This window comes from Ornithodoros turicata, chromosome 8 (genome assembly GCF_037126465.1).
Source record: "Ornithodoros turicata isolate Travis chromosome 8, ASM3712646v1, whole genome shotgun sequence".
Classification (NCBI taxonomy): domain Eukaryota; kingdom Metazoa; phylum Arthropoda; class Arachnida; order Ixodida; family Argasidae; genus Ornithodoros; species Ornithodoros turicata.
Genome location: NC_088208.1, coordinates 28,771,354 through 28,785,249, shown reverse-complemented (window position 1 = coordinate 28,785,249; position 13,896 = coordinate 28,771,354). Strand labels below are relative to the sequence as shown.

General features: G+C 45.5%; 2 protein-coding genes across 6 annotated transcripts in view; one reads left to right on the top strand and one right to left on the bottom strand.

Annotated features, from left to right (window-relative positions):
• The first annotated feature begins 1,526 nt into the window (after window positions 1–1,526).
• On the top strand, window positions 1,527–7,989 carry LOC135366110 (cuticle protein 10.9-like). The gene is made up of 3 exons (XM_064598763.1): window positions 1,527–1,585; window positions 3,330–3,461; window positions 6,988–7,989. The coding sequence occupies exons 1-3, from the start codon at window positions 1,574–1,576 to the stop codon at window positions 7,336–7,338; spliced, it is 495 nt and encodes a 164-aa protein (XP_064454833.1). The 5' UTR covers window positions 1,527–1,573; the 3' UTR covers window positions 7,339–7,989.
• A 4,504-nt stretch (window positions 7,990–12,493) lies between these two features.
• The window catches only part of LOC135366875 (uncharacterized), a 147,308-nt gene continuing 145,905 nt past the window's right edge, over window positions 12,494–13,896 (bottom strand). For all 5 annotated transcript variants that reach the window (XM_064599835.1, XM_064599836.1, XM_064599833.1 and 2 more), the window contains one exon: window positions 12,494–13,845. In XM_064599835.1, coding sequence (XP_064455905.1) covers window positions 12,886–13,845 — 960 coding nt within the window. In that variant the 3' untranslated portion in view covers window positions 12,494–12,885. The remainder of the gene's footprint in view (window positions 13,846–13,896) is intronic.

The window sequence follows — 13,896 nt, the reverse complement described above, 5'->3', positions numbered from 1 at the left end:
GTCACGGGTGACAATATGTGACATGTCCTTGTACGTTTCGTTTTAGCCACACGTTGAACTTGTCATGGCATGCGCCGCGTCTTTGCGGACGCCTCCTTGATCAATACTCTGCCAACAGAGATCTCGCTGTGCCACCCGCTGTTAGGGCATTCTGTTTTCAGTAAAACTGGGAATTGCAAGCAGCGCTACAACAGAGTTCGACGTTAGTTTCGACTTATATTCAAATGAGGAATCATTCCTTACTTTAGGAACGGAGAAGCGTGTGGAGTATTTGGCACAACATTGAGCTAGGCTATTGAGTTATCCAAATGTCAATAAATCAAAATGGCGTTCTCGTAATATCTAATCTAATTTAATAGTGGTGGTGGTGCGGATACATCATAAACTTACAATTGCTCCAATACTGGACCAATATTAGACCAGTACTGCCAAAATCCAGCCAAATAATATAATGGTGCGCTGTGATGCCACTCGTAGCGTTACTCTGGCCAGTGTGGAGACCAACATCCAGCCAATGTTGGAACAACTGGTCGTTCTGCTTGAGAAGCTTCACACAAAAGGGTGTTTCAATTTTAATTCCGTGCTAGCGCCTGGAAGCAACTGTAGCTAGAAGAGTGTATCCGAATGGTTACTAAATATACTCTAAGCAGAAGGGTGTTTCTAAAAGTCTTCATAATGGTGTGTTTGCATATTCTGGTAAACAAATTCCACGCCAAGTGGGGTGTATTCCATTTAAAACGCTGTTTCACATATATGAAGGGAGTGCCTCAGGACGAGAGCCGGCGATATTTTGAACAGAGACTGTTGTTGTTCTCTGTTCGAAATATCGGCGGCTCTCGCGACGAGGCACTCCGTTCGTACTTCCTTACCGATTCGCTGGATATCTACCCGTCTGTTTCGCGTAGGTATGCTGCTACAATTTTGAACACTGCTAGTACCCCTTTCTGTTAAGCCCCTGCCAATGAAAAAGGTGTTTGTTTTTTAAAAAAACAATTTTCTGCTGAAAGGTTTTAAAAATACTAAAAACGATATCTTAAATATCTTAAAAATGTAAATACTAAAGATTTACAAAAAATATCGTGTATATTACCGCTTCCCCTCGCTGTGCTGCCACATCCTGCCTACTCGATCACCACGTGTGGTAGAGTGAAAAAAAAAAAAAAAAAAAGACTCCTCCCGCTGGAAAATATGTGATTCATCAAAAAGTATACTCACTAACCCTGACACGAACAGGGTCTCGTTCACTTCTTCATTCAGAAAAGAATAGCGTAATAAAAAGCGACCGTGTCTCTCCCATTATTTCTCGGAATCCTGTACTGGGTGTTCACAAGTCCATTCTTCCCCTGCATGATGAAATATCATGAGGGGGGGAGGGGGCTGGACGCAGGGAGGGGAGAGACGATCAGGATGGGCAAACAAAACGTGGAAGGAGAAAGCGAATTTTCCCCCGAAGTAGGACAAGCAGTGTGGTGCACACCTTATAAAACGGAGCGGTTCCCACGATGGCCAACACAAGCTCGCAGCTTTTGACCGGACATTCACCGTTGAGCGTACTCTTCCGACACAAGCCGCCATGATTGCCAAGGTGAGAGTCTCCTTTATGCGCATTCGTCACAGCGAGAGGCTACCCAGACGGATTACGGGATTATACCGACGACTCCTCTCGCTGAACGGTCTTCACTGGTGAATGTGGTGTGCGGCTGCATGTGGGATTGTGGCCGTCGGTAAGACGCACGATTACAGTTTTTGCGCAGCTGAGTTCTAGACAGCACCATGAAGGAAAGACGAATCGTTGGTACCGGACGCGTTTTAAGGGTTTGCAATATAGGCGATATATGAGAAACATGATGAGGGTCCTCTTGTAACCATGAAAGAGCACACAGTGAATACCCAACTTTAATGGTGTTAATTATTGGGTGATTGGATTCATGGAAACGGATATAACGAACCCATGTATATAATGTATATAACGAATTGCTTGACTCTCACCTGTGGCTCCGAAATTTCGCAAATTTTAGAATACTCAATTTTCGATACAAGTGTGCTGGGTTTCTACGAAGAGGCGATAGCCAAATACTTAAAACTCTAAGTCCGAGAAATCAAGAAGTAGGCATCCTGCTTAACCTCGAATTCGAAGTTGCGTTCTTGTAATAGGCACTTCAATTTCGAATCCCATAACAATGCTCCGAAGTATTAAGATGCTGTTATAACAGTAATGGGACACATTGAGAACCCACTTGTCATGATGCTCGAAGAACGACTACGGCATAACCACGCGGCTCTGGATTATCCGCCATAGGTCTGTCGCACTAACCAAGATCTCTTCAATAGTAGCATCGCCATGATAGTTTTTTTTTTTGTTGTTTTTTTGTTATTGTTCATGAGAGCATGAATGCGGGTATACGAGAGTAGAAAACGCATCTTCCAACGGAATTCAACCATTGCAGACAATTTAGACTTTACAAACAGTGCGGAAACAACCAGTTAACCTCAAAGTACTTGGTATACTCCTCGCAAGGTGCAGAATACGCTCTATGAAGAGCACAACCCGATACAGTAAATGTTCGTTATAACGAAGCTGCTTTGTTCGAATCGTTTTATTCGAAGTTTTACGCATTCCTGGGCGAAATGCATGCGTTTCGAACCGAATTATTCAAGTTGTACTGCCCGAATTACTGCGTTGGGTGAGCTAAACGAACCCCGTATTGCAAAACCAGCTCACGCCTTTTTCTTCGTTTGCACCTAAATTAAAAGGCAGGCAACGTGCTCGTCACAAAGATTTCTCTCCATAATATTAAATACCTTCGCGCGTCTTATATTCGATTCTAATGTCACTGCTTTGTGAGATCTTCGCTAATATCGAATTACTTCGTTATAACGAGACTTCACTATATTTCGCTTCTGTTCCATAGAATTTTGTCGGATTTCACGTCGGATACTACAGTCGTTGCTGGTACTGAAAAAAAAAGAAAGAAAAGTCGTTATGCCGCTATCAAAACATTGGATTAAATAAGTGTCTCTCACGCTGCACGCATATACTGATGTATTTTAGAATAGAATAGCACGGGGAATTGTTTTTGCTTATAGAGATAGCTCGCCACATGTGCACACAGAAACTTTCAGTGAAGAAAAACTTTTTTTTTTCGAATTCGCTCTCGTCCTTGTCCACGGAGAAAATACATTCTTCAAATACTTCTTTGTACGCGGTGTTACTGAACACCGCGTATGCTGCACAGAAAATAGGGTGCACAGAAAACAGGGTGTGAAGACCAGGGTGTACAGAAAAACATGGCAATAAACGATATCACGAATCATCCTTTTATCTTCAGGTTGCTCTTTGCCTGTGCCTCGCCTCCGCCGCTTATGCCGGAGGCCGGTTTGGCCCAGGTCCCTTCGCCGGCCACGGAGGTTTCTACGCTGCCGCAGCTGCTCCCAAGGCTCTCGTAGCCGAGCCCTTCTACGTAAGTTTGAATGCTTCAAGGATATCCTTTCCAGTTTCTTCTCGTTTATGCGGCGCTACCCGTTAAACGCCCCGCGGATATGTTTTCAATTTTCCAAATTGCGCGATTACAAGTGGCCGCTTTTCAGAGACGTGTTCATGAAGTGAAGGAAGGATGTCGATACGCTGACTTTCACGTAAAATCCACTTGTCTGATGTAGCAGGGCGTGTGTTTATCCTCCTCCTTCTATGATCGCTCAGAGGCGCAGCGCTCTTGTTCTTTCTTTATTTTAATTCTCCTTTGAAGTGGATCTGCTCCGCGTCGCGATGTTCGCTTATTTTGAAAGACAGGAAGAAACTGGCGAGACGAGCATGTTTTCTTTGTACTTCTGTAGCAGGAGAGGTATCAACCAGGTCAGTATAGAGAAGAACTAAGAGGGCCCCCTCCCATGGGCGCCTCTGGTTGCTACATTATTTCGGCAGTTTGCTAGGAACTCACTAACAAGAGCTAACACTGTTACTATTTTTGGTGATCACACTTTAGTTATTATCTTACCCCCCGTTGCTTCGATGAAATCACTCTTTGACAGTTCCATCATACAGTAGAAAACCTCAACTTTAATAAACTTATCCGCTGCACTTTATAACTGCTGAAGTATTCTACATGGAACCTAACCTTCTCGAAGACTCTTTGCGTTACGCAAAAGCAATGGTTCTGACTATGACGTGTAAATGTACTTTCAATTATTATTATTATTGTTATTATTATTATTATGGCTGTGGACTCCTGAATGAGGGGCAGTCCGGTCGGTCCTGAAGGTGATGGCAAAGCTTACTGTTGTTGCCCTGTATCAAGTTAACAACGTCATGACAAAAAGAAGAGTGTCGAGAGGAATACCTTGTGCACGCCAGAAATGGCACTCTCAGGCCAAGCCAGAGGTCCTCCCCCACATCCCGCAGGCCCTTTCGTCGAAAGACACTTGAAAATACATACCCCAGTCTGCTAAACTTTCCTTGCTTAAAGACACTGCCATTGCAGTTAAAGTGCCTGGCCCCTTACTCATGCTGCATGAAAGACATTCTACTAGTGCCTTCAACCCTTCTTCCCATCTGGTTGGGGCCCCCCTCCTGATGATGATGATGATGGTGGTGGTGGTGCTAGTGCTGAAAGAGATCGTCGTTGTCGGCCTCACAGAGGTGGGAACGCCACGACTAAGGCTCTGAAGAAATGTGCTGTATTGAGCCGACTTCAGAGGGAGCTGTACCGACATATGTCTGACGCCGAGGGAAACCCCAGACAACACAGACGGCACCGAGATTCGGACCCGGGTACCTCCCGGTCTCGACGTGATACGCGAACTGGAGGTCCCCCTTCTGAAATCCTGGGTACGCCCCATTGGTTTCCAACGGGGAACACGGATTTCCCTGCCACGGGAACGGACGACGATTCGCATAAGTATAGATATAATAAGATCAACGGCCGTGGCAAATTTTTATCCGGTCATTACCGGTAGCAGAGTTTCCCCGCGCGTGACCTTGCGGTGCTTGTGGTCGAAAGTTAAGTGGCGGGGAACCTTGTATTTCGGTGTTGCACGAGAAATTACCTCGTATTATTAGTGCGGGTCATTTCACAACTGTAATCCCCTTTTAACAACGGGGAAACCTATTATTAGCAGTCGATGAACTGTTAGGGACTCTGTGAGAAAATGATGGGGTGAAGCTCAGATTACAGTTAGACCGTGGTGTGAGTTACAAGTCTGTCGTAAGAAACAAAATACCAACTGGTGCTATACTGCGTTGTGCCATAACAAGTTAATTTTTTTTTCTATATTGGAAAAATGAAATCCCAGGTCGGGGCCTGATATCGCGAATACAGACTGTGCGTTCTTCTGTACTGTGGATGGACTGGCTCCGTTCGAAACTTGGGCACCTGACTTGAGGGTTTATTTTGATTGATATTTTGCTTTGATTTTGATTTATTTTTTGGGTAAAGTGATAGCCGTATATTCCTCCTGCCACTAGTAAACCGTGTATGTCCATTAGCTACATTTCAGATGGCCCCACATTACATCCTCTCTAACGTTGGCAAAATCTCGAAGCTTCCCGCGCGCATTTCTTGCCAGATGGGCAACACAGACTGCACTGCTCGATCTAGCTCGCGCACTGTGGAATAAATTTTCTTTCAACGTTCCTCTTCATGTAGCATATCCAGTATGGCGGGCTAGAATATAGAATATAGAATATAGAATATAGCTAGAATATAGCCTTCTAGCCCGCCATATATCCAGTTAAAGCGAAACAAAACATCAGTGCCGATGCCGATGATGATGATGATGATGATGGTGATGTGAGCAAGAAAAAAATTAGTGCGTAAGTCGCGAAACTGGATTTGGCTACCCGCGCACCCGCACCGCAGATTAACCCAGGAAAATTAAATAAGAATAAAAAGAACAAAAAACAAGAGGAGTTACAATGAAAGGAAGTAGATCGACAGGCACCGGGAGAGGGTGGAGTTCAGTGGAGGAGAATCAAAATTGGGAAACACGTGCATCGCATTACTACACATCCATCAGCACATGACCACATGCACTTAACGTCAGTCTTTATCAGTCGAACTATTTCAGTGCGGAACTAAACCAACTTCCATGGCGTGCGCGAAACATTTTTCCCGTTCATTACGAAACGTGCCGTATAGTCGTTAGGGTCCAAAAAGAATTACTTAACCGTCCACAGTCATTAGACGACCTCGTAATGTCGTCGGAAGGCCCAAGAATCGTGGCTACTTTCTTTTGTAGACGCCGCGCCTGGAGAACAATACGCCATCTAGAGCAGGGTGGTCGAGGCCAATCAACCGTGGGAAGGGCCTTCTCAGACGAAACAGAGGAATGAATTTCGCAATTGCCCACATAACCCTTCACAGACTAAGGGATAGTCGGATCAACACTTTGTCACGAACTATGTCATCATCTGTGGCACCATGTAGCCTACAATTACTCCTTTGTTCATCTAGTGTAAAAGCTTATTAAATCTGTCCTTGCTCAGCATTACAAAAATCCTCCAGACTTCCGCTCTGGAGGATCTCTGCCTATTTTTCCATACTTATACTTTTAAAGATGCCTCGAGTTACGTTCGAACCTCGAGACACTGGGCGCGCAAATGTCCTCCTCCCCATTCTGCTGGCCAGTAACGATTTGCTACAGCTTCATCGAAGGTTGAGTGGATTGGATTTATGTTAAAAATAATATGAAAATGCGCCTCTACAATTGTGGAACCGATTATACCAGCTCATTTTTTATTATCACCAGACCACCAGGGGTTGCTGGGGTTAATGATGATATCATGACAGCATAAAGAATGAAAGTTTTCCCCCATGTTTCGCTTGTTTGACTTTTTATGCCCAAGTTATCTTAACAATAGTAATGATAAAACAGAGTACGAGAATAAGAGTAAGTTTACTTGAGAGACTCTGCCTGCTTTGAGCAGTTCAAATCTGTAAATGTCCTCTCCTCCTTCACCTCCTATTTATTTGAACCGTTTCGACCTTACAGGCACCTCAACCATACAGCTTCGGCTACAACACCGTTGACGAGTACGGAAACAAGCAGCACCGCAACGAAGAAAGCGACGCCAGCAACACCAAGACTGGATCTTACGGCTACACCGACGCTCACGGCATCTACCGCCACGTCAACTACATCGCCGATGCCCATGGCTTCCGCGCCACCATCGACACCAACGAGCCAGGCACCAAGGCTGGAGCCAGCGCTGACGCCGTCTACAACGCCAAGCCCGTCGTCACTGGCCCCGTTGTGAAGGCTGCCGCTGCATTCGTCGCGCCAACTTACGCAAAGTTCGGATTCCCTGCCCACGGTCACCACGGCTATGGCTCACGGTACTAGGCGTAGTCCTGTGCCGGACTCATCTCTTAACAGAGGCCCGAGGCAAGGCCCTTCGAGACAAGGACCCATTCTCATTCCTCTCACGTCTTCACGGCTCGGTTGTGTGTTCAGGTGTGCGGTTGAGCTATACAGGGTTTGCGTTGGTGATATATTTCACTCTTTATTTGTGAAGTTGTTCTGCCTACCTTAATATACTCATGGCCAGGGAGTAACCAACCAGAGAACGGTCGGTTCCGCTGCTGGACTTTCTACCAATCTTATTTCTGTGGAAACATGCCTTATCATCGATGAAAAGGCAAACAATTAGACGTCATATGTGCCGCTGGCATGTATTTCAGTTGCCCACACACGCTTAATTGAGGCGGACGGCCTGAAGAATTGATTTCGGGGAATGTTAAGAGCATTAAACGTTGTCGTCCTTCGTGGGTTCCGATTCCTCAAGTTCGTATGCGTAAAGTATTTTCATGATTGAACTTATCATCTCTGCTTTGGTGATTATATCCTGTGGTATTCATCTGTCTCCTCCTCATGTCCTGTACTTGTGACTAGTCTTCCAGTTTTTGTGCTGCAGTTCGTTTGTTGTACTGGATACTTGCACGTGATAAGTGTATACGCTGTCATTATGCACGAAATAAAATGTGCTTGTAGTGATATCCTAGTTAAGCTCATGAAGTCAACGTGTCCTGTGTAAATAGTGATATCCCAGTCACGCTCATGAAGTCAACGTGTCCTGTGTAAATAGTGATATCCCAGTTACGCTCATGAAGTCAACGTGTCTTCTACAAAGAATCGGATGAATCCTTTCTAAAATCAAGCCAGAAGCAGCACCAAGCCATACATTCCTTACTGCTGCCTTTGTGCACCTTTCCTGCAAACCGTTGAACTAGAACATAAAAACATGACGAAAGCAATACAGAAAGTCGGCAGACTTCGTTTCATTGTCTTTTCACGGTGATAAACTTACGTGATCCAGGAAGCAACTTGCACAAGCAGTCCTTTTGGCTACGCAGACGAAGCACCGTTACATAAGGCAGTTAACATTAATACGCACAAGAAACTACAAAAAGAAGCATGCATACGGGCAGTAGCAAAAAAAAAAAAAGAGAGAGAGAGAGAGAGAGAGAAAGAACAGAGAGAGGAAAACGAAACATTCTGGTCCTGCCACGAAGTGAATGGAATGGTGTGATCTGGCGACAGAGCTAGATAATATAAATAAAGTTACAACGTCGTGGAGGGCGTTGCGTTCCCAAGGTGGTGGTAGTGGAGGTGGTGACGAGGACAGTTGACTTGTTGCAGGGCCGTTGTTGACTTGACAATTGTGGGCAGCATCACACCCCTAGCATTGCACGCCAAACAACGCAGATGAATTACCACTATTCATTCCAGTTTTGGAATGCATTAAGCTACTCTTTACTTTTTCATGCTTAGTAATGCATTTCTGTCATTACTTTCACTGAGGAATGCCATTACTTTGGCATTACATTTTCCGCGAAGTTCCATCCGTCACCCGTGGTGTTTTGAGCGCGGTTAGACTTTTCCTTTGTTACACATTACTGGTGATAGTAATTAGAGTTTCCGCATAATGGCTAAGTCCGAATGAGTCCATCGAGATATGAGAGCGGTATGCATAATCTATATGAGCAATCATAGATAAGATTAATTGCAGCGTAGAAGCAGTTGGTGTCCAAAGATTCCACTTGGGCTCTGTCCTCCTTCTTGATAACGTGGTGGGTGACAAAAACGGCTGGCAAAGGCCACCTTGGGACGTTCCTTGGATGTAATAGGCACAATTCCTAACTGATGGCTTCAGAGTTTACACAATGTCTGACCTTTCAGACAAAGTAAACAGTAATGTCATTACGCATCGCTCGGCCGAAACCTAATGGCATTACAGTACTCATTACTCCTGCACAAAATGTAATGCATTACCGCTACTCATTAGCGATATGTAATGCATTACTCTCCATCTCTGATCAGACGGGGGACGACACCGGCTAACTTCACGAGGAACTGCGCAAAGACAATTGTGGAACGTCCGCGAAAAAACCTCAGAGAGCGCAGCCGGTGGGAGGATTCGAACCCTCCACCTCCCAGTCTTCAGTATAGCCTTGAAGCTACCACAAACATATGAATGCTGTACCCACAGTCCGCATGTCGACACAACGTCTCACATGAAACCACGCCATGCATAATGCGACCACATGTCACTGCCGCTCAACCAGTTCCCTACAAGGTCTTGCCACATGGCCATCGTCAAATGGATCATGCATCCATACGGAGGCCATCCGCCGTATCCGCGCTATGCTTTCAGGGATTCCTAGAATGTAGCGTGCTTCGAGAAGTTCTGTACTTGATTCTCGTTGCACATTCCACCGCAGGTCTTTCCTTTGCCGCTTTCTCAAATCAAGGGCGCGTTGGACATCCTGCCAGCAGCACTCGAGCGTCCCGAGTGAGCTTTAAACAGAGCGGACGACTGTGGCAGCACTGCTCCGGAACGGTATTCGTCGGTTGCGTCGTTCGTGATTGACCACCACCACCGATCCACCGATTGATAGAAGAAAAACGTAAATTACTGTTTCTCTTTGCCTTATCAAGAAGCGCAACAATATGGAGATGGTTCCGATTGGTCTCCTCAAACGCGAAACCTCTCGCGATGATTGGACAAATCGTTTGAGGAGACCAACGGGCGCCTGCTCCTCATTGTCGACTTCCTTGAGGGAGAGGAATATGGTATAACTTATACCCCTGTCACACGGGTTGTCTTAAATGATCATCGAAGCCAATGGCCACTGAACGCGCGTAGTGCCATCAAGCGCGTAGCGTGTCAACCTGTCAGAGAGCATTGGGTCCAATGCCCGTTGAGAAGTTGACGCGTTATACGCTTGGTGGCGTGCTCAATGGCCATTGGTTTCAATTTTCATCGAAATCAATGCCCATTGAACGAGCGTATAGCGCCATCAAGCGCGTAGCGTGTCAACCTGTCGGAAAGTATTGGACCCAATCCCCTTTGAGAGGTTGACACGTACGTTACACACTTGGTGTCGCTACGCGAATGCTCAATAGCCATTGGTTTCAATCATCATTGAAGACTACCCGCATGACAACTACGCATGACGGAGCAATTAACAAGCTAGAAAACATTCAGAAAAAACTGTTAGATTTGTTTTTATGACTACGGGAGGAGCATTCCAATGTCTACTTTACGTAGCCAATGTAGTTTACCACTCTTGGCAGCCAGACGACGAACGAACAGGTTAAAAAACATTATCAGCTAGTTACGCGCAAACTTAAAATTGCTGCTAACGATTACCTCACACCTTTATCTGACTCCCGCACCAGAAAAGAGCAGATGAAAGCAGAAAAAAGACCGTTATCGAATGGCATCGCTTGTCCGCAGATGCTGTCAATGCTAAGAATGTTGAATGCTTTGTTAAACTGGTGGAAGGGTAGTGACATCAATGCGTTATTCATTGTTTTCGTTTGTATGAGTACACACTATACTGTAGCCCTCCCCTGCCTTGGCCCCCAACAGGGGGCTGGACGTATGTCTAAATAAAATAAATAAATGACAGGGATACTCAGAAGCTCCCAGAAATTCTGATAACATGTGGTGCATCACACGGACAAACGCATACAGATAGTGTAAAATACACCCTACGAGATGGACGTAACTATAATATCCATTTCTGAACTTTTTGCGTCATTTAGCCAGCCTAACCGAAATTTTACGTCCTTTTATGTAGCACAGTAGCACATAAAAGCGTTGTGCACCTGTAAAATATTATCGGCTGTTGAGCAAGAAAGTAATGCAGAGTAGGTCAACTAATCGGGTTTTTCTGAACGATTTAATGACTCCAAAGTTTTGCTTCTGCAATGACGTACGCTGTCGCTCCGGCCAGCGAAAAGGTTCGTGGCGTATTAAGAACGTCCCACATAGACAATATGAATTCCTGCCTACGCGGGAGTTAAGTATTTTTCTCTAACTTGCCCACCATTCGTTGTTTTCCTTTTTGTTTGTTTCTCTTTTTCCTTTTCTTTCTTTGCTGAGAATGGCAAGCGCCATCATAGCCCAGGCTAACCTTTACTTCCTTTTTAAAAATATATTAAACATATCCCCCCCCACACCATTGTGCTTATTGTTTAGGATATTTAATATAACCAAGTATTGTGCTTATTATCATGAAAAATTATTACATGAGCCGCCGCATGCTCATGTAACTGCCGCACGCTGTCAACATAAAGAAAGAAAGAGTGAAAAACGTAAGTTTGCGATGGTAGATACTGGATGGAGCAACCTGCGCAACAACTCTGCCTGTAGACAGGAAAGTAGCGCCACCTTGGCTTCAGGGTTGAAAGAGACATGCAAAGCCTTCGACATGACGTACGGGAAACAGCGATAGATGGCGGCTGGTTTACGTAGCAGAAATACAACCACCACCGAAATACTGTACCTATGCCCTCTTGCACAAACGTTCAGGCAATTTCTAAGTGCTGCCCTCGGCAGTTTTGCCAGTGCTCTAAGAAAGAGAAGCGTCGAAGACAGTACCGTGCGCAGAAAGCACTACCGAAGCTACCAAAGGCAGGACTGAGGAATTGTCAAAACGTCCGTGCAAGCGGGTCTTGGTATTCGCCTCATTGACGCACATTGAGTCGAAAGCTAGCAGAAGTACAAACGGCACGCTCGGAAGGTAGTGTCATAAAACGTCAAATCAACAGAAAACATGCACCAGGGGCCCGAGGTCACGTCACATGCACAACACGCTTTTTTTTTATAACCATCTCATCTCAGTCGTAAATCAGGAGATGAAATTTCGGAAAAAAGGTGTACTGCTGGACCCAGCTAAAGTCGCCATTTGAGATATACGGCTTCAGGGTCTCAGACCCAAGTCTTACCACGCAGTCACAAGTTCGCTGTCTTCATTTTCCTCTTCTTCTTACGCTTCTTCTTCTCGCTCTCTTTCTCTACAGTCTCTCAGCACGGGTAACAGTAATAACGTTGCACAGCGAGAATATTTTATGAGTTTAATAGTGTCGTGCTCACCATTAATCACTGGTAATAGATACTATGTATTCATGACGTTTTGTGACCGTTCGTCTTCAAGACATAACGTGTCTTTGCACAGACAGCGCCACAATGAATTTCATTACACACATAATGAATATAAACGCTATATTCAGAAGTAGAGCATAATCTCAATGTCCACGAAAGTCGAGTTTGGGATGCCTTGAAGTAGTCACACATTTTGTAAGCTGTCTCACACCGTTGACTGCAGATGTCTCAATACACATTGAGATTAGTGTCACAAGTGAAGCATTGTACTTTTCAAGTTTACGGCGTTTCGCCGAGTGTATCATGCAGCTCCTGGAAAAGCCACTTCATGGTTTCAGAAAAACATTCCACCGAAGATGGGTACATCCATCAACCAGAAATAAATACCCTGAAAGTAGTAGAGAACCAGTTTGGGCTCGAGAACAGGATCGGAAGATGTTAATGCATGAAATATGTACAAAATGCTGATGCTGAATTGCGAGAACGGGCTATTACGTTCATGAATTGCTAATGTACCCTTGCCTTTCACTTTGCGCTACTTTTGCTACTCTTTCTAAGATAGAAACTGTTGTAGGACGGGGAGCCGTTCCTGAAGGACTATTTGCGTAGGTAACCCCCTGGGGCTCTGCTGATGCACGTCTTTGATGGCTAATATAGTCGGACACCGAGTCAAAAGGAAGGGTTGGAAATGGCCGTACGGAGGTGTACAATGGAACTGCACGCGTTACGTGGGTAACAACCGGCTGAAGCTGTCGAGTTTGCTGACCAAAGGGCCAGTACGTCACTGATGACTGGATGGGAGCATCCTCCACGTAAACATGCGGTACTTGCTGGCGATGGAAACTTTGCAGTCCCTTCGGGACTCGAACCACTGGAACTACCCGTGTAATAGGAATGTAATTTGGAATATAATGTACTCGTTGTACGCGAGGCGTCTCTCGCATTAGCGGCTTTCGCCGTGGTACGTGTATGGCATCGGATAATGTAAACTTCGTAAGCTTTTGCGGTGCTGGATCGTGAAACGCAGGAAAGGCAGCTACAGCCGGAGCAGGGACTCCTGGAACTGGGTGCACTTCAGTCACGGGCTTTTGAGGCACGCCGCTTGACGGAGGGTTAACAAGAGGTCGTGCTGTACGCTGGTGCTTGTCCTTGTGGACTGCTTTGTCGGATACCCCGTTGGGTTTTAACGCTTGCGCCGGGGGCTGTTCTGCCGTTACTTCTACGTCCGCCGAGTGTTGACTCGACGTGCCGGGTTCGTTGGTCTTAATCCATGCTCGAAATCCATGTTCATCGGCAACGTAGTTCACTTCGCGATAAATCCCGTTGGCATCGTGGTAGCCATATGAGCCTTGACGCCTGTTGTTCTGGTCGCTCTCTTCCCTGTGGTACTGGATAGTGCCGGCTCCGTCGTCGATGTTATACCCAAACTCGTATGATTGTCCTTGCTTTGGGTAAGCCTGGAAGAGAATGTACTTTGAAAGAATGAAACTGAGTAAAAGGGAACTTAC

What these genes read in the sequence shown, in the direction of transcription:
- LOC135366110 (XM_064598763.1), top strand. An exon ending in TCGTAGCCGAGCCCTTCTAC is followed by an intron (nt 3,462 to 6,987) that starts GTAAGTTTGAAT and finishes TCGACCTTACAG; the next exon opens with GCACCTCAACCATACAGCTT.